The sequence below is a fragment of the Microtus oregoni genome, unplaced genomic scaffold, assembly GCF_018167655.1.
Source record: "Microtus oregoni isolate MIOR12 unplaced genomic scaffold, Mior012 000020F_ref0000438, whole genome shotgun sequence".
Taxonomy (NCBI): Eukaryota; Metazoa; Chordata; class Mammalia; order Rodentia; family Cricetidae; genus Microtus; species Microtus oregoni.
The window spans coordinates 5,507,909-5,526,721 of NW_024543079.1; the positions used below are offsets into that span (position 1 = coordinate 5,507,909).

General features: G+C 49.5%; 1 protein-coding gene across 2 annotated transcripts; it reads right to left on the minus strand.

The window, feature by feature from the left end:
- Positions 1 to 5,203: 5,203 nt before the first annotated feature.
- Pigt (phosphatidylinositol glycan anchor biosynthesis class T) lies at positions 5,204 to 17,672 on the minus strand. Of its 2 annotated transcripts, none has more exons than XM_041670799.1 (12): positions 17,440 to 17,672; positions 17,151 to 17,328; positions 15,233 to 15,360; positions 14,856 to 14,956; positions 14,616 to 14,702; positions 13,996 to 14,083; positions 13,798 to 13,895; positions 13,542 to 13,707; positions 12,805 to 13,005; positions 7,228 to 7,393; positions 7,047 to 7,130; positions 5,204 to 6,020 (listed from the first exon to the last, which is right to left on the minus strand). In XM_041670799.1, exons 1-12 carry the CDS (start codon positions 17,624 to 17,626, stop codon positions 5,768 to 5,770), a joined length of 1,737 nt encoding a protein of 578 aa, XP_041526733.1. In that variant the 5' UTR covers positions 17,627 to 17,672; the 3' UTR covers positions 5,204 to 5,767. The 2 variants fall into 2 exon arrangements, with proteins under 2 accessions (XP_041526733.1, XP_041526732.1); XM_041670798.1 differs by having other exon boundaries at positions 12,805 to 13,008.
- Between the last annotated feature and the right edge of the window lie 1,141 nt (positions 17,673 to 18,813).

The window sequence follows — 18,813 nt, forward strand, 5'->3', positions numbered from 1 at the left end:
GCATCCAGTATAGCCACTTGCTCTTACTGTAAGGGATACAGCTACCGTGAGACCAAACAGAAGCCACAAGCGGGGACTCCACACTGCCATTTCCATGACACTCTTGCCCTTGGGGATAACACTGGTGGTTGGGGACACACTTCAGCGTTTATACCTTGCAGACACCTCAGTATCCCCTTTGGTTTGCCGAAGACCAATTTGGATCCTGCGAAATCACACGGGGAAGAACATGTTGAGTAGCCAGCACTGGCCTAGGCTTCAAGTGGGAAGATAAAGTGAATGAGACCTTGTGTGTGGCTTTAGCCCAAGCTGAAACACTTAAATAGAATAGACAGGCGCATGCCTGCATGCTGGTCCCCCCAGACCCCTTTCCTATCTGCCCCCTCCTGCAAACCCTGCTTTATTCTTCATAACACCTGTGTTTCTTGTCTGCCTCCTTTGCTGAGCCTGGGTGTGGAGATTCCCTGTGTCGTTCACAGCCAGGTCCCCAGTGCCTAGAACAATGCTTTGCGTACAGTCAATGCTAGATGAAGTGTTTGTTGACTGCATAAAGAATGGATAGGGGCTGTGCAGTTGCAGCATACACCGTTAATCTCAGCACTTGAGAGGCAGAAGCAGCCGGATCTCTGTGAGTTCGAGGCCAGTCTGGTCTACAGAGCGAGTTCCAGGACAGCCAGGGCTACACAAAGAAGCTCTGGGAAAAACAGAACAATGAAAGATTGGATAGAGCCAGGTGGTGGTGGTAGCTGTGCACACCTTTACTCCCAGAACTCAGGAGGCAGAGGCAGACGAAGCTCTGAGTTCGAGGTCAGCACGTTCCAGGGTAGCCATGACAACACAGAGAAACTCTGTCTTGAAACATGCCCCCCCCAAGAATGGATAAAAGAAATACAGAAATATTGTAGCGCCCGAGCCACTACAGGACGGTACGTGAGACAGGAACTAAACTGGAATCTTAAAAACACACGCGCACAGATGACATGGGTCATCCTTGATATAAGAATGCCAAGTTTATTGTGCTCTAGGGAAGCTTATGTTGGGTTCCTTAACGGAGAGCCACGCCCCGGCTCTCTGGATCTTTCAGCTGCAGGCCTCACCAGAACCCACTCCCCTGCCATCAGGGTCTTGCGCTCAGAGCAGCTACAGGCACAGGCAAACAAGTTATTTTGCTCAGTTCACTCCAGCAGGCAAAGGGGCTGAGGCAGGCAAAGAAAGTCAAGGGGTCAGGGGTCTGCAGCCCCCAACAAAATGTGAGCAGGTGAGCGAAGTGATTATTGTGTGGCTGTAGAAGCCCAGCTGGAGATGGGACGCTACAGGAGTGGGAAGGGCCAGTGAAGGCTTCGTGAACATAGAACAAAACGAGCCAGGCACTGGAGGCAAGAGCACAGGCGCAGTCAGGGACTCTGGAAAATATGAGATAATCTAAGCAAGGTGGTTCCGCCCTTCCTCCCTCTCCTACCCTTCCTGCTCCAGGCAGGGGCTCTGCCTCAACCCAGACTTCTGTGCCTCCTGTTCTGTGGTGCTGTGGATGCAAAGAGTTCTTTCCCGGGCCAGGACAAGGCCTCCCAGACCCTAGTTGCACGGGGCCCTGCTCCGCTCCCTGTGAGCTCTTCTAAGAGCACCTAGCCTAATGGGGGCAGCTGTGGCCAGCTGCCAGCCTCTCGGGTCAGTTCTCCGTGCTGTCTTCTGAGCAGATGGACCTCCTAGCTCAACACAGTCTCAACTATCTGTTAGTGCAGTCATTCACCTTCCGTTCCAAGGTCACCCTCCCAAAGGGTCACCACGTGAGCACCCAGTCACAAATCAGGCTGTCTGAACTCTAATACCTGTCTCATCCCTCACAGATTATGGGTCCTTAAGCCCTTAGATTCATCTGTAAACAAACGTAAAGCCGCCTGGGATTGTTATGAAGACAAAGTTACATGTAAAGTCCTTAGCCCAGGACCTGGCCACCGTCTGCTCAAGAAGAGGCATGACTACCCTGGCCTGGCAGCTGACTCCCTCCAAGGTATACAGTGTGTAACACAGAATTCCCTAGTGTTTGCTTGGCTTTGAACTAATACTTATATTCTTCATGGTGGAGGAGGGGGCGCTGGGCTAGCGGAGAGTTCCCCGAACTCCTATAATCCACAAAGTACCCACTTTGCGTCCTGCAAGAGTCCTGGCAGGCATGTAATAAATGCCCATGTCTAATAGCAGGGCATTGTTTACAGGACAATGCAGGAAGCTGTGACAGGCTTCCGCCAGCTACTTCCTACCTGCAGGCTCCTCGCTCCCGATTTCCCTAGAGTTCTCAGGGATAGAAGTACTTTCCTTCATCCTCCCGGCCACCCCATCTTACACCCCAAGGGGCTGACTGGGCGCCTCCAGCTCTTTCCCCAGATGCCATTGCCTTGTGTCAACTTTGTTGGAGAAGGACCACTGCCAGTCCCACAGCGGAACTGTGAGCTTACAGGAAATGCTCTTGTCCCAAGCGCAGGGATAAATGGTTGTCCCAGTTTGGGCACAGCAGGAATGCCAGGTGGCCGTATGCAGCTCGGCTTGGTCCTGACTGTACAACAATGGAATGAGGAAAGAGCAGACACACAAACGCTGGGGTCGGGTGAGCTATGCATGCAGCAGCCGCAACCACAGCAACCCAAACCTCAGCTTGGTTTATGTGAAGGAGCAGTTGGGGTGCACTCCTCTCAGCAGGAGGTCTGCGTAGGGGAGAAGTCTCAGGTTGCAGTCCTCTGGCAGGAGGGAGCTGCCGCTGCTAGTTTTTGCACGGGCGAGTCCTCGCCATTCTGGAGCAGAGGAAGGCTTTGCCACTGGCCACCAGCCTGAGGCATGTATCCGTCCTCCTCAGTGATACACATGCAGGCAGGACTTCACCGGCTCCTTCCACAGTTACTCAAGGCTTCCCACACACACCAAGACCACACACACCAGAAGCCCAGAAGCCTAGGACAGGTTTGCCTGACAGGGAGCTTTCTGTGTGGCCGCGGGTCACTCACATTCCTCCACCCTTCAGAATGCAGACACCATCCCAGTACTGCAGCAGGAGAGAAATTCCTGTTCTCATATGCGAGAGGCAGCCAGGCTAGAGAGGAAAACCACCAGGAAAGGAATAAGCTTGGGGCTTAAGGAGCTAGAAATAGGGTGTGGTCAGGAACGTCCCTTAGAAAACCTGATAGTGGAGGGGAAAGGGGCGCTGGAAGGCTGGGAGAAGGCTCCCCTGGTAAAGGGCATGCTACGTCGGCACCCCTAGAACACATGGGAAACAGGCGTGGGGACATGTTTATGTAATCCCAGTGCCGGGGAGATGGGGTTTGCTCCTAGGAGGGATGGCTCAGGGGTTAAAAGCACTGGCTGTTCTCTGAGAGGACCTGGCTTTCATTCCCAGCACCCACACGGTGGCTCACAATCATCTGTAACTCATCACAGGGGATATGACACCCTCCTCTGGTCTCTGTGGGCACTAAGTGTACGCGTATGATGCACAGACATACGTGCAGGCAGAACACTCATGCACATGAAAACAATTTAAGTAAGAAAGTGAGATGACGCTGGCGCTGACATCTAGCTTCCATGCACACCCACACGTATAAAGGCATCAATTCTGAATTCATTTCGAAGGTGCATACTGGATGCGGAGGCGGAGATCAAAGATGACTCAAAGGGTTGGACAGATGGAAAGAGGGCAAAAGGCACTGACAGATATGTGGGGCTTCGGGGGAACACATCTGGAGAGGAAGGGAATGAGAAATTCAGCTGTGGGGATCCTTGCCATCCAAGTGGAGAAGGCAGGTGAAGGCGGCTGGGGAAATGAACCCTGGGAGAGATGAACAAGACACGCAGGTGCTGCCAGCATGCGGGGCTCATTTCTAGCTGACTTGCTGGCCTGCTTCACGCTCTTCTGATTTAGCCACCATCCCACACTACTTGACTGCCAAGGCCATTTAACTTTTGAGAGTCATCCGCCTACACTTGTTCTTTTGTTTTCTTGTTCGAGACAGGGTCTCACTATGTAGCTCTGGCTGTCCTGAAATTTGCTATATAGACCAGGCTGGCTTCAAACTCGGGAGATCTACCTGTCTCTGCCTCCCTAGTGCTTGGATAAAAGGTGTGTTCCAACATGCCAGCCTTTGTTCCTTTCTTCATTTTCTAAAGATGGGGTCTACACAGCCCAATTGAGCCTTGAATTCACAATCCTAACTCCAGCCTGAAGCACTGGATTACAGGTTGTGGGCATGGCTCCTGGATCAGCTACACTCAGGCCCTTCACAGCTTGCATCTGGCCCAGACCAGAATTCACCTAGATGCTTTTGCTGCTGACTGAATGCCAGCAGAACGTCCTGAGAGGCCACGTTCTCCTGAAAGACCTATGCAGCAAGCACTGTGTAATGGAAGTCAACAGGCATGAGTGGAAAACAGGGGACAAGATAAGTGCAAGGGTCTGTGGGAGGACAGGCGGAGGGCACCGGTGACATCCTGGTATGCCAGACTTCCCGAAGGAAGCAATGTCTCATTTGGCTTTGGAAGAGAGTGAACCAGGCAGTTAAGGGGTGTGTGCTTGGTGAACAATGCATTTATACCACGTAGAGAGAAAAATGTGGGGTAGGGTGGAAGGGACAAGTTAACTCAATGTGCTGAAGGAAAAGCGGGAGGCTTATTGCCTAAGGACCCGTTCTACAGGAACCCAGTTTGTTCTCAGCCACTTAGCCCCGAAATAATCACACAGAAACTGTATTAATTAAATCACTGCTTGGCCCATTAGCTCTAGCTCTAGTTTCTTATTGGCTAACTCTTATATTAATTTAACCCATTTCTATTAATCTGTATATCACCACGTGGCTGTGGGTTACTGGGTAAAGTTCCCAGGGGCTCCATGGCATCTCTCTGCTCCGCCCTTCTTTCTCCCAGCATACAGCCTAGCTTTCCCAGCCTAGTTCTGTTCTTCCCTGCCATAGGCTCAAAGCAGTTCTTTATTCATTAACCAGTAAAAAGCTACACAGACAGAAGAACCTCCCTCAGCACCAGAGTTCTCTAACAAGGGGAGGTGGTAGGGGACAGTCTTGGAGCCAATGGCCTGACTTTGGAGCTCGTGGGCAGTCTAAGGAGTGATCCTTAATATCAAAAATTTCCAAACGCCAAAGTGAGCCCCAGCCATTCTGACACTGCAGTTAGCCACTCCTACCTCTGTTCTTGCTGACAGGATTCATTTCACGATCACAGATTATATTTACAGAAAAACTCCCAGCCAAACCCAGAGTTGGAGAATTACTTTGAGAAGGGTGGGGAGAATACACAAGATGAGGAATTTCTGGCAGGAGTGGGCAGAGCACTCATCACACAAGCTTCTGCTGGGAACTCTTCCCAGGCCTCAAGGAGGAAGAAATGACCTAGGAAGGCAGCCACTTTATTACCACGGTAATCTCGACCCACCACACAGGACCGCGAGCTCTGGTGCATTCCATTACCTGAGCCATCAGACACCCTGCAATGACAGGAACGTCGCCAGGCTGTCCAGGGTGCAGCAGCGCCAGCCACTGCGGGGCACAAGTGTGGCTGCTGCAGGCGAAGAAGGGAAACATGAATCCCCACACTACGTCTGCTTGAGGCCACCATACCGGACACCACAGTTCTGAGCCCGGCCAGGCCCAGCGGGAGTTTGCTTCAAAAGCTAACTCTGGGGACAGAGGAGTGGCAGGAAAAGTCCCGTCCCTGCTCCCTTGGACAGGAGTGAGTGGGTAGGGGATGCAGCTGTAGCTGCTAAAGAGGAGTGTTAGAGAGGGGGGACACCACGGGCACGCCTGATGAGGTTAGCCAGTCTCTTGGCCAGGCCACCCGATTTGGGCTCCTCAATGTGGAAGGTTCGGGTGAGAAGATTATAGAAGGAGCCATAGCACACGGCCACCACAGTGCATGTAAGGCAGATCACATTGTAGGGCATGCTGAAGTCAGGTGTAGGCAGGTTTACTAGCAAGGGCTCTGTGTAGAGTCGCACAAAGTAGCTGGAGCCATCAGACACTGGGAACCTAGGGATGGGAGAGAGTGGTGAGATGGGACTGGCTGTTTCTCTGTCCTTCCCCGTCTTCCCCAATTGAGCCACAGTTTGTGCTACCTCCAGAGCAGCTTCCAGAGTCCTAGTCTTGAAACCTTGTAAAGAAGCATGCCATAGGAAACTGCATGTATGCATGTGCGCGCGTACACACACACACATACACACACACACACACACACACACACACACACACACACACGTGTGCATGCACACGCCTGATCAAAGGAAACCCACCAATGATGGAGGAAGGTCATTGGCTAATAAAGGCATTGCCCTGGCCCATTTTATTGGTTAGAGGATAGGTGGGAGGAGTAAACAGAACAAAATTCTGGTAGGAAGAGGAAGTGAGCTCAGAGACTCCACAGCTCTCCTCTAGGAAGCAGACGCCTGAGAGAGACGCCATGCCCCACTCCCGGCATGAAGCTCCGACCCAGGATGGACTAGGCTAGAATCTTCCCGGTAAGACCGGTTCTCACAGATTATTAGAGATGGGTTGATTGGGATGTGAGAATTAGCCTGGAAGTGCTAGAGCTAAAGGGCCAAGCAGTGCTTAAAAGAATACAGTGTCTGTGTAATTATTTTGGGGCAGCGCCGCCGCCCTTATTACTTCTCACCAGCACTGAAGGAATGGGCCTGCCTTGTCTACTGCCTTAGCCTAGTCTTCACAAAAATAAGTAACCCACTACATACCACCACAACCACCAAAACTACCGCCAACCCCAAACCACCACCACCCAGATCTGGAACAGTCTGCCCCTTGAGCTGTGAGCACAGGGGAACAGGCCAGGTTGTATACCGGCACTTTCTGGGGTGCGTGGCTCTGCTGCTGTTGAGGTCACTGGCACACACTACTGTCTCACCTCTCTACGAGTTCCAGCAGTAGAAACGGGGAAGCCTTTTTTACAGTCTTCACACATTTCACACTAGGATTTTCACAAGGGCTGAAGATGCCCAGTTGACAGCTGAGGACCTAACCGCAGGAGGGTGTGGTCACACTTACAAGGTGTTGAAGAGAGGACTCCCTTCCCAGTCCACTGGTTTGGCTGCCACCACACTGGGCACCAGAGCGCTGAGGACAGAGGGGCTGCAGAGAAGCAGACAGAGGGGCTGTGTTCTTTACTGGCTCCTCCCACCAAAAAGCAAGAGCAGAAGTGGGAGCAGCCTATTGGGGTAGACCCCACCTGACATAGAAGCCATGGTTGGGGTCTGGTGTGTACTCGGTCCACTTGAGCAGGGCCCGCTCAAACTGGATGGAGACCTTGGTGACGGAGTTGGCTGGCAGCTGAATCAGCATCTCCAGGAGGTGGGGCTGCTGCCGGTCCTGGGCAGGTTGGTAGTGGATGTAACCTGGATGGAGGAAAGAACCCATAGACTCCATTCCTAAAATCACACTACCCATACCTCCTCCCCCGTGCCTTGGGACCAAAAGGAAGTCAAGCCAGGAAGAAATGGTCTCAGAAAACGAAGACCACGGAACCAAGCAGCAATCCCAGGATACAGTCAAGGGAGGCTGCTGTGGATGCCGCAGACCATCAGTCTTCATATCACTAAAACTGGGGCATCTCGGCTGGTGAGGGGGCTGATGGGTTAACACTTACTGCGGAGCCTGGCCATCCTGCCTGTTTCCATCCCGGGGACCCAGTGAAGGACAGAATCACTTTGTGCAAGCTGTCCTCTGACCTCTTCACATGCGCCCCACAACAAATACTCCTCCCATGATAGATAGATAAATAATTAATAAATAATTAATTAAACCAGGGCACCAGACATCACTGTCAGATGTAATACAAGAGGAAGTCCACAGAGTCATTTGGGAATTCTTGCCAAAAATATAGGACATAAATCTAATCAAGTTTCTAAATCTAATAGCAGCTCACATTAGACAGCAGCACAAGGACAAACCCAGAATGTCAAACATTCCTTACACACATTATATAACAGACGACCCAGTTTTAGAAATAGCACTTTTTAAGAAGTATGTATGAGAGAGCCATAAGAAAACCTGTTACTTTTGTAAGCAAATTAAAAAAATAAAATTAAAACAAAAAGCTGTGAACTATTATAGAATGGTGTTAACACTTACCAAGCAAGAGGTTCTGGATTCAGTCTCTTTTGCTTTGTTTATATATATGTCTGTGAGTGGGTATGTGCACATGAGTGCAGTACCCAAAAAGGCCTGAAGAGGGTGTCAGAGTTCCCTAGGAGCTGGAGTGAGAGGTGAACCACTTGATATAGATGATAGGAGCCAAATGAGGTCCTCTAGAAGAGCAGTGAGTGCTCTTAACCTGCTAAGTCATCTCTCCAGCCACCTCTACCACCAGCATCAATATTTAAAAAAAGAAAAAGCTGGGAGGTGGGGGAGCACACTTTAATCCCAGCACTCTGGAGGCAGAGGGAGGTGGATCTCTGTGAGTTTGAGACCAGCCTGGTCTACACAGCAAGTTCTAGGACAGCCAGAGAGACAGAGAAACCCTTTATAGAAAACCAAAACAACAACAAAAAAGGTGTGTGTGTGTGGGGGGGGGGATTGGCAACTGAGCTCAGTTGTGAGTGCTTACCTCACACATACACGGCCTGGGATGACCCCAGTGATGCTGGGGGATGGGAGACAAGCATACATGCAACATGTAAAGAACAGAACTGAGTGCAAAGAACACAAGATCTCTGAACTTCTTAACTTCTCCAGACCTAAAACTCTCCTTAAAAAGCGCACAAAGAGAGACGCTCAAGAAGTACAGTGTAAGAGCCCGCTAGAGGCAACAGGACAGATGAATACAGACAAACCAAACAGCAGATAGAAGAGTGTAGGCGGAGGCTGTTCATTTATTACCAGCCACCCAGACCCAAAACAATTACACAGAAACCATATTATTTAAAACACTGTTTGGCCAATAGCTTAAGTGTATTGCTAGCTAGCTCTTATATCTTAAATTAATCCATTTTGAATAATCTGTGCATCACCACGAGGTCGTGGCCTAGCAGGGCTCTGTCCAGCATCTCCTGTGGAGGCTACATGGGTCTCCCTGACTCTGCCTTCTTTCCTCCTCTATCTGCTTGGAATTCCCACTTTGCTCTATTCTGCTAAGCCACTGGCCAAAACAGCTTTGCTCATTAACCATTTAAAGCCACACGTAGACAGAAGGACTTCCTACACCAGACGAGAGTACAAACCAAACACAAAAAGCTATTGCTAGGGCCCTGAGAGACGCTAAAAGTGATAACATACAAAGATGCTGCTATGAAACCCAATGTGTTGTATGCTAACCCGGAAATAGAGCGATGATGGCTTGATTTTATCTATTAAGAATATATTCTGAAATATTTAAAGTCAAATTGATATAATGTTTTAAGGGTTACCTTCAAATATCCAAGAAAAAAGACAAAGCACCCAAAGCAAGTGAAGAGAGTCAAAGAGACAGATAAAATGGTAAACTGAGAGGAAGCTGGAGACTCTCAAGGTGAGCTGGGCAGGTGGGAACCTGTTGTGCTTGGGTGTGTTCAGAATTCTCCAAGGTCAAAGATTAAACACAGCTGAGAGTGAAAGAACAAGCCTGTGTTCCAGCTGCTTGGGAGGTTGAGGAAGCAGAGGGACGGAAGTTCAAGGCCAGCCTGGGCAACTTCACAAGCCCGTTTCCAAGTGTAAAAGTCAGATAAAAGCTGAGCACAAGAGCAAATACCAGTGATCCCAGTAAGCCAGACAAGGCTATGTAGAAAGACCCATCTCAAACAAAACAAAAACACGAACAAAAAACAACCAACAAAAACCAAAACAAAGAGGGCTAGGATATAATTTAACATAGAGCACTTGTCTACGCTTGTCTAGCATGTACAAGGCTCTAGGTTAAAAGTCAATTCCCAATACCCTAGTAGAAAAAAAAAAAGGCACAAAATTCACCCTGAGGAATGTATAAAATATACCCACATGGTGTGTCTAAAATACAGTTTTGAACAGTGCCGAAACAGCGAAACCATTAACCACAGGTTTAAAAACACGGGAAACATGATTTAGAAATTCTTCAGTTTGTCCTGACATGGATGTCATCCTCTTTCTTCACCATGGGTGCCTTCTCGTACCAAAGAAAACCAAGTGCTTTGGTGCTATGCCAGGTACCCAGTAGGAAAGCATCAGCAAATGCCAATGCTTCTTTAAAAACAACAAAATTTCTTTCTTTCTTTTGGTTTTTCAAGACAGGGTTTCTCTGTGGTTTTGGAGCCTGTCCTGGAACTAGCTCTTGTAAACCAGGCTGGCCTCGAACTCACAGAAATCCGCCTGCCTCTGCCTCCCGAGTGCTGGGATTAAAGGCATGCGCCACTACCACCCGATCCAAAATTTCTTTTTTTTAAATTTATTTACTTGGGGCCAAGGGTTTCTCTGTAGGCCTGGCTGTCCTGGAACTCACTCTGGAGAACAGGTTTGCTTCAAACTCAGCGATCTGCTTGTCTGAGCCTGTTAAGTACTAGGATTAAAGGTATGTGCCACCACACCTGGGAAAAAAAGGAACAAATTCTAAACTTTACCCCTGTGCTGGCTTTATGTCAACTTGGCACAAACTTTGAGTTACCTGAAAGTAGGGAACCCTAAATGAGAAAATGTTTCCATAAGAACGGGCTACAGGGCATTTTCTTAATTAGTGATTGATGGGGGAGGACCCAGCCCTTTGTGGGTGGGGCCATTCCTGGCCTGGTCATCCTGGATTCTATAGAAAAGCAGGCTGAGCAAGTCATGAGGACCAAGCTAGTAAGCAGCAGCCTTCCATGGCCTCTGCATCAGCTCCTGCCTCCAGGCTCTGCCCTGTTTGAGTTCCTGTCCTGACTTCCCTCAGGGAAGAAGAGTGATGTGGAAGTGTAAGCCAAGTAAGTCCTTTCATCCCCAACCTGGTTTTGGTCATAGTGTTTCATCACAGCAACAGAAACCCTAACTGGGACAGAAGTTTGTACCAGGAGTTGGGTGTTGCTGTGACAGACGTGACCATGTTGTTTTAGGGAGGATAGTAGAAGGACTTTGGGCTAGAAAAGTCACTGAGTGCTGAGAGCTTGGTGGGCTGTTCTGTAGGAGCTTGGAAGATACGAATGTTGAGAGCAGTGCAGACAATGGAGGCCTGGCTCATTGAGTCAGAGGGAAGCAAAGACTCTACCAGGCCAATTGTGTGAAGAATCTGCGTGTCTGCTCAGCTGGAGCTGAAGAATCAGCTGTGAGTAACGAGGGAGCAGAACCACTCAGGTAAAACCTTTGCTTTTCTGGGACAACAAATGCTGTCATCTGGGGCTGAAGAACTAGCCGTGATTAAGAAGAAAACAGCATCAATGAGGTGAAGTCTTCTGGGAAGTGTTTTCTAAGAGTCAGCAAACAGAAGCTGTGGTCCAGAGGAGGCCAAGGCTGTACCTTGTGCTGGGTAACTAAATTTGATCATAAAGTGTCACCTAGGTAGTGCTGGTTTTGAGGGTATAAAGGCCATAGAGAGCACGTGAGACTTGGCACTATCTGGCAGGGTTGGAGTCCCTAAAGAGAGCCCAAGAAAGGCTATTGGTGGAAGCATAGCCGAGGGCCAGCAGAAGACCCCAGATTTGGAGATGCCAGGACCATGAAATGATCACCAAGAAGCAGCAGCCAAGAAGTGGAAGCAATGGAGCCTAGACGACAAGCTGTGTGTGTAGAGAGGGCGGAGCCAGTGAAGTGACCCAAGCCCTTTGGAAGAGCCCAGAAGACCACAAGTGAATCCTAGACAATGGATCCTGAGTTATTTACACTGCTGGAGTTTGGAAGAGCCCAGAAGACCACAAGTGAATCCTAGACAATGGATACTGAGTTATTTACACTGCTGGAGTTTGGAAGAGCCCAGAAGACCACAAGTGAATCCTAGACAATGGACACTGAGTTATTTACACTGCTGGAGTTTGGAAGAGCCCAGAAGACCACAAGTGAATCCTAGACAATGGATCCTGAGTTATTTACACTGCTGGAGTTTGGAAGAGCCCAGAAGACCACAAGTGAATCCTAGACAATGGATCCTGAGTTATTTACACTGCTGGAGTTTGGAAGAGCCCAGAAGACCACAAGTGAATCCTAGACAATGGATCCTGAGTTATTTACACTGCTGGAGTTTGGAAGAGCCCAGAAGACCACAAGTGAATCCTAGACAATGGATCCTGAGTTATTTACACTGCTGGAGTTTGGTTTTGCTTTGCTCAGACTGGGACTGTGCCTGGTTATTTCCTCTTGAAGTGAAAAGTATTTAATTTATTTCTGATTTTACAGGAGCCCACAGCTGAGAGACTTTGAATTATTTTCCCCCAAGACAGGATTTCTCTGTGTAGACCTGCCTGGCCTCAAACTCTGAAGGTGTGTGCCACAACCGCCTGGCTAAGACTTTGAAATTTAAAAGAATCTAGCTATTTTAGAGAGATGGGATTTGGGGGTTTCTTTTTCTTTTCTTTCTTTCTTTCCTTTTTTTTTTTTCCAAGACAGGGTTTCTCTGTGTAGCTTTGGAGCCTGTCCTGGAACTTGCTCTGAAGACCAGGCTGTCCTCGAACTCACAGAGATCCATCGGCCTGCCTCTGCCTCCTGAGTGCTGGGATTAAAGGTGTGTGCCACCACCGACTGCCGTCTGTTGCATTTTTTAAAGCCATCCCTAAGGCCCTCTTTCCCTCTTCAGAGCCCTTCAGGGGTCCAGAAACTATGGAGAAGGAAGTCTGGAGAAGCTCTAAAGAGAGAAGGAGCTGAGGCGAACTGGGGATCTGCCTGGGACTCAGCTCCTTACTTGGTTTGTTCTCCTTGCCCTTGGAGGTAATGGTGAGGGTGTGCACATACAGCCGCAGGTACCAGGGCACAGCATCCAGCAGCAGCACGGGGAAGGCCCGATAAGGATGGGAGTTGTACAGCAGTGTGCTCAGCTCTCCCTTCTGCAGCCCGTAGCCACTCACATACCGCTGCGCGTGCAGGAAGGGCACGGGCAGGGCCTCTGCTAAGGGAAAAAAGAATCAACACTAAATCACTCTTAAAGGAGAGTCACTTTCCACCCCAACTCCCTGAGCCATACGCAGAGCCCTAGATCAGAGAAGGGGGGGGGGCTCTGGGATCATCCAGTTTCCTCTGATCACAAGGACAAAATGATGACTATTACCGCGTGCTCATGTACACTGTGTCCCCTCCTGCCCGCAGCAGCACTCTCAGGATGTTCCTTCCTTTCCTTCGGTAACAATAATGTACCTACGCTACTCTCTCACAGCATAAATAAGACTATTTACCACTCTATGCTTACAGCGTGGTGCAAATTCAAAACTATCTGAACACGAATGAACTCTGTATTTTACATTAATTATCACAGCCCACCCACTAGGTATTAGTGCTGTCTGTTATAGACACTAAGGCTCAGTGGAGGTAGAAACCTGCCCAGTCATAAAGCTGAGAAGAAGTGAATTTAGAACCAGTAACATGGACGCAGAAGACATAAAATTGAGGGTCTGCTGTGTCCTCCTCCGCCCCCCATCCACTCACCATTATCTGGAGGTCTCTTCCATTTGAGCTGGATGTTGAGGTTGCGGGAGTTATTGATCATGGCTGTGTCAAACAAGTCATAGACAGCATAGGTCTTCCGCGTGCCCAAGATGACATCCTGGTATGTGGAGCTGGGAGCAGGGCTCACCTCCAGTGTTCCATTGTCCTGGCAACACAAGGGCAGCATTCAGAGACAAGCAGAGGGACAGGCTGATGTTGGGAAGAAGGGAATGTGTGCGGCTAAACACCTTGGTACCTGGCTGTAGCCTGTGATGTCCACGTAAACCAGGCTCTGCGATGCCAGTGGGCAGGCCTCTGTGAGTGTCCGGGAGAACATGCGGAAGAGGGACCAGTCTGAGAAGAAAGAACAGGGCTGAGCAAGGGCTGGGGTGGTTGGGTACAGACAGAGAGAGCAGGCCAGCGACAGATGGACTGAGGTATCAGGGCAGCTTACCTTTCTTCCCTTGTCCCGTGATGAAGGCATCAAATACAACCGAAAGGGTCTGCCTCAGCTCCCAGGAGATGCTGGTGCAATGATCATTCTGTCATAAGGGCCGGATGGTAGCAGTCAGCGCCTTTATTCTCATCCAGCCCACACCCCAAGGACTAACTTGGACATAATCCCCATCTGTTTATGCATGTCCACTTCTACTGACTTGCTACCATTCCCTTCAGAGCACTTGACCCCGAGCCAGATCCCATGTCAACAGCGTTATGTGCACCAGTGATGAGCCATTACAACCACCCCCAAGGTAGACTCTATTACTCTCATGTGACAGATGAGAGAATGAAGTTCAAGGAAATGAAATGATTTCTTCAAGGTCATGCCAGCTGGCGAGCGACTGAGCCGGCAGCTGTACTCACACAGCTGCTGTTCCTGATTCTGTGCTCCACAATAAAGATTTATTGAGTGCTTCCCAGGCAACCGCTCAGTTACCCTGGTGCACAGCCAGTGCCCCACATAATGAGCATCACTTCTGCTTCTACTGCTCACTCGGCCAGAACCACACAGATTTACCGGCACTGTCTCTCACAGCCTCTGGATGACACCCACCCCCACTCCCCATGGCTTACTCTGCAGATAGGACGGATATGCACCGCCTGGGAGTGGTAACTGGTGTGGAACAAGCGATCTGCCTTCAATAGCACGGAGAGACCTGCCTGGAGGAGACAGAAGTGATATAGGGCCAGTTAGTACCCTGCATGGGGCACCTGACACGGGGCACAGCTTCTCTGAAACACACCCTGGTTGCCCAGCCACAAAGGGACATCTACCAACTCCCTTCCCTTTGTGGGGCTCTCACCCACACTCACCTTAGAACTACAAGGCAAGAGCTTCTTCCATGGGGTGAGGTTCTCGGTGCAGACAACCTCCCGAGGTAGCACAGCATAGCGTAGGAAGTAGTGATCGGTGTCTGAGGGAGATAGAAGTTTAGTGAGAGTGTACCTGGGCCCTACCTTCCAGGAACCACACTCCAAAGATACTAGAGTGTCCCTGTATCACTCTAGTACCACTGCCAAGTGATCATACCTCCAATCAGAGAGTAGGCAATGTAGAGACAGCATTCTTAGGAAACTATGCACACCCACAGGAGTTAGGATCTAGCCCAGCTGTGGGAGAGGAGCCCAAGGGGAAGGAGGTACGTTGGGGTAGAAGGTACAAGGAAGAATGACCTCAAGGGCTCTCTCACCATTGGCCAGTCCCAGAGGTTTGAAGGAGGCAGTGGGAGTGACAGTATTGGTAGAGTCGATGAAGTTGAGGGATGCGCAGAAGATCCCCGAGAGGACATTGCTGAGCTCCTTCCAAGATTTATCCACACTAGACAGAGACACAGACCTACTTACTGCCCTGTGGTTATACCTTTGTAACTCTAAATCCTGTGTGGCCTCCTTCATACAACCACAGCTAACTGCCAAGTCCATGATAGAACAAGAGACAGACCAGGTGATGGAAGTCAGGATGTCACTACCCTTGCTTAGGGATGCCCTTCTCTGGGTATCATGGCAGCTCTACAGGTCTCTGTTCAAGTGGGTCACCTTGCTGGGAACACTCTGCTCGCGGAATTTTGCTGCCTTCAAAGTTATGCTCTATTCTTTTTGTTTGTTTGTTTTGTTTTTGTTTTTCGAGCAGGGTTTCTCTGTGGCTTTTTTAAAAATATTTATTTATTTATTATGTATACAATATTCTGTGTGTATGCCTGCAGGCCAGAAGAGGGCACCAGACCCCATTACAGATGGTTGTGAGCCACCATGTGGTTGCTGGGAATTGAACTCAGGACCTTTGGAAGAGCAAGCAATGCTCTTAACCTCTGAGCCTTCTCTCCAGCCCCCTCTCTGTGGCTTTTGAAGCCTGTCCTGGAACTAGTTCTTGTAGACCAGGCTGGCCTCGAACTCACAGAGATCTGCCTGCCCCTGCCTCCCGAGTGCTGGGATTAAAGGTGTGTGCCACCACCTCTCGGCTCTGCTCCATTCTTGTCCCCTCCACCAAGGAGCCTTTGCAGTTCTCCTCAAGCTCAGCTCCTTTGCTCTGTTGTGTGTCCGAGCACTCATGGCCCCACTAAGTCCCTTTTAGGGGATGGCTAGGTAGTGGCAGTGTCTTGCCCATGCTTCAGTTGATGTGAGTAACACCAATCCACTTAGCATTTCATAAATTTTAAAGTTACTTGTTGATATTTAGATGTCAACTCTATGCTGAAGTCTGTTCTCTCTTGAAAGCGACAGGCGAACATTGAGACCTCTACTGTCATATGGTAGCAATCCATAGGAACTGACTGGTAGTTACCAACTTCAAATTGTTCCACGGGCTCTTTCCTACCATTCCCTATCGCTGCTCTAAACCTGGTAATATCTGAGCTACTCATCCTTACAGGGCGGGTTAAGAGTAAGAGGCATATGAGACACCTTCTTAAACACCCTTCTCGCTCCAGAGCTTCATCAATGTTTTTTTTTTCCTTCAGTCATTGTGCTATCCCACAAATATGTTTTGCTAAGCATGGATATTTTTCAAATGCAAGTGAATATTTGTCTTTGAAAAACATTTAATCTGTCAATTATTTGTGGCTTTATGTGCCAATAATCTGTTATTTGTCTCTTTAGGGAAGTGCATGTAGTATCTCAGACTTGAAAGTATTCAGGATAGAACGTTCACTCACCACTCTGTGGTTATGTAATTTCTTTGTGTTGTATGTGCATGCATACACTGCACAGCTGCGGAGGCCAGAGACCACATTGGTCTTCTTCATGCCCTCTCTACTTTGGTAGATTAGGGTCTCTTATTGAACCTGGAGCATACTGATCCAACTAGACTGGCTTGTCCAGCAAAACCTGCTCCTCCTGTGTCCACCTCCTCAGTTCTGGGATTACAGGCCTGCATCAACAGCCTGGCTTTCTAAGTGGGCTCCGGAACTCAGGTCCTCAAGCTTGAGTGGCAAACATTTTCCGACTTGGCATCTCCCCAGCCCTGTAATATCATTCCTTACTTTCAAAGCCAGCTTGGTGGGATCGCCACCTATTAGAGCAGCTGATACCAGGGCCATCGGCAAGATGACAACACCTTCCCCTGCCACGCTCCCTCCATGACCTGTAACTACACCCAAGGTGGGAACTCACTCTGTGACAGTGTCTTGGAACCAGACCCAGAGCTCAGCACCTGATGGAGCCTGAAGGATGGGTGGCCCCCAGAATCGGGTCCTCCAAAAGCCTTGCGTGAACGACAGGTGTAGCTCCCGCAGAGAATACTTGGAGATCAACTGCCCCAGGGCTTTGGGGAAGAGCCTGTAATGAGACACTGCAGAAACCAGGGCTGGTGAGTGGCGACCCAGGACCCGCCCCCCAGGGACTGCTCTCTTCACGAACTCCGCTAGGTGTCACAGAGGTTTCTCTCTCGTCCAGAACGCACCTCCTTCCCGCTGCAGATCCGAATCCCAACGCGTACGGAACTGGAATGTGGCGGCCACGTCGCCGGAAGGCAGCGGAGTTATAACAAGCTCCTCTCTCAGGCTGTCGCGTGGGTGCTCTGCGTGGCCCCAGCAGCCCGGTCCCACCAGCAGCAGCAAAAGCACAGCGAGCGGCATGGCCGCCGCCATACCTGCGGCCGCTTCCGCCTCCCGGCAGCACCCACGCCCACCAAACCGGCATCCAATAGGAAGAGTGTGTGAGGAAGGACTTCCGGAGACGTTCCGGAAGCCACAGTGCGGTCACCGCGACCGCTCCACAAATCCGACCCAGCGTGGACAGTTCAGGGCTTGTGGCGGGGAGGGAGCTGGCAGAAGGAGCCAGGCACCTCGATATATTTCCACCCGCTAGGAAATGCTCAATATGCAGTATGGCCATTTCGTAGTTGAAGGAACGTACTGAGAAATTCCAGTACCGAGGGCTGGGATTACAGGTGTCTTGGCTCTAAACCTAGCCAGCAGCTCTGAAGGCAGGGCTGTCCTACAACCCCCTCCCCGTGGTCTTTTATTATAAATAAACTGTATGGCAACATTGAAAAAATGATCAGCTGTTAAACATGTTTCTCCAATCATGTAAATTCATTTCCACCATGAAGACGTCGTGGCTGCACACCAGCAGGTCCGCTCCTCTGTCATAGCTTTGATGCCACCACAGAGTAAATTTCACACCCAGATGTGCTCTAGTCTCAGAGTCATTTTGCTCACATTCTCTCTTGTAAAATCAGCTGAGTTTTGATTAATAACCATTGTAACCCCCAATCTTACACAAGATATAGAACGTTCCAAAGACTTGGGACTGGGAACGGAACTCAGTGGTAGAGTGTCTACTATGCAGGAGACCTTGGGTTCATACCCAGCATTGCAGTGTGTGTTCAGAGGGAACCCCCAAACTTAAACATAACAACCTAAAGCCCCAGAAAAGCGGCTCGTGCATTTTCCTTGCTAAAGTCTATCTCCAGAACACATTCTAGAGGCAACCAGTGTTCTTGTAATAGCTTCATCTGTTCTAGGACTAAACGTAAATGATATCATAATGTAACTTTTGTCTGTTCTTTCTCAGAAGGAATGACTTTGCAACCACATCGTGAAGACTGAAAGCCTAGCTTCATCAGAGTTGGCTCTACATCGTCCTCTCATCTCCAGCGATAGGGATGTTTGGCCTCATGTTCCCAAATGTTCCCATTGTTTATTGCCATGCAGTGCTAACATTGTGTAGATAAGCCAGTTTCTCCATTCTGTTGGTGGGCATTGGAGTTCTGGCAGTTTTGGTTATAGTGGACAAGGTTGATTATAGTCTGTACAAGTTGCTTTGTAGATTT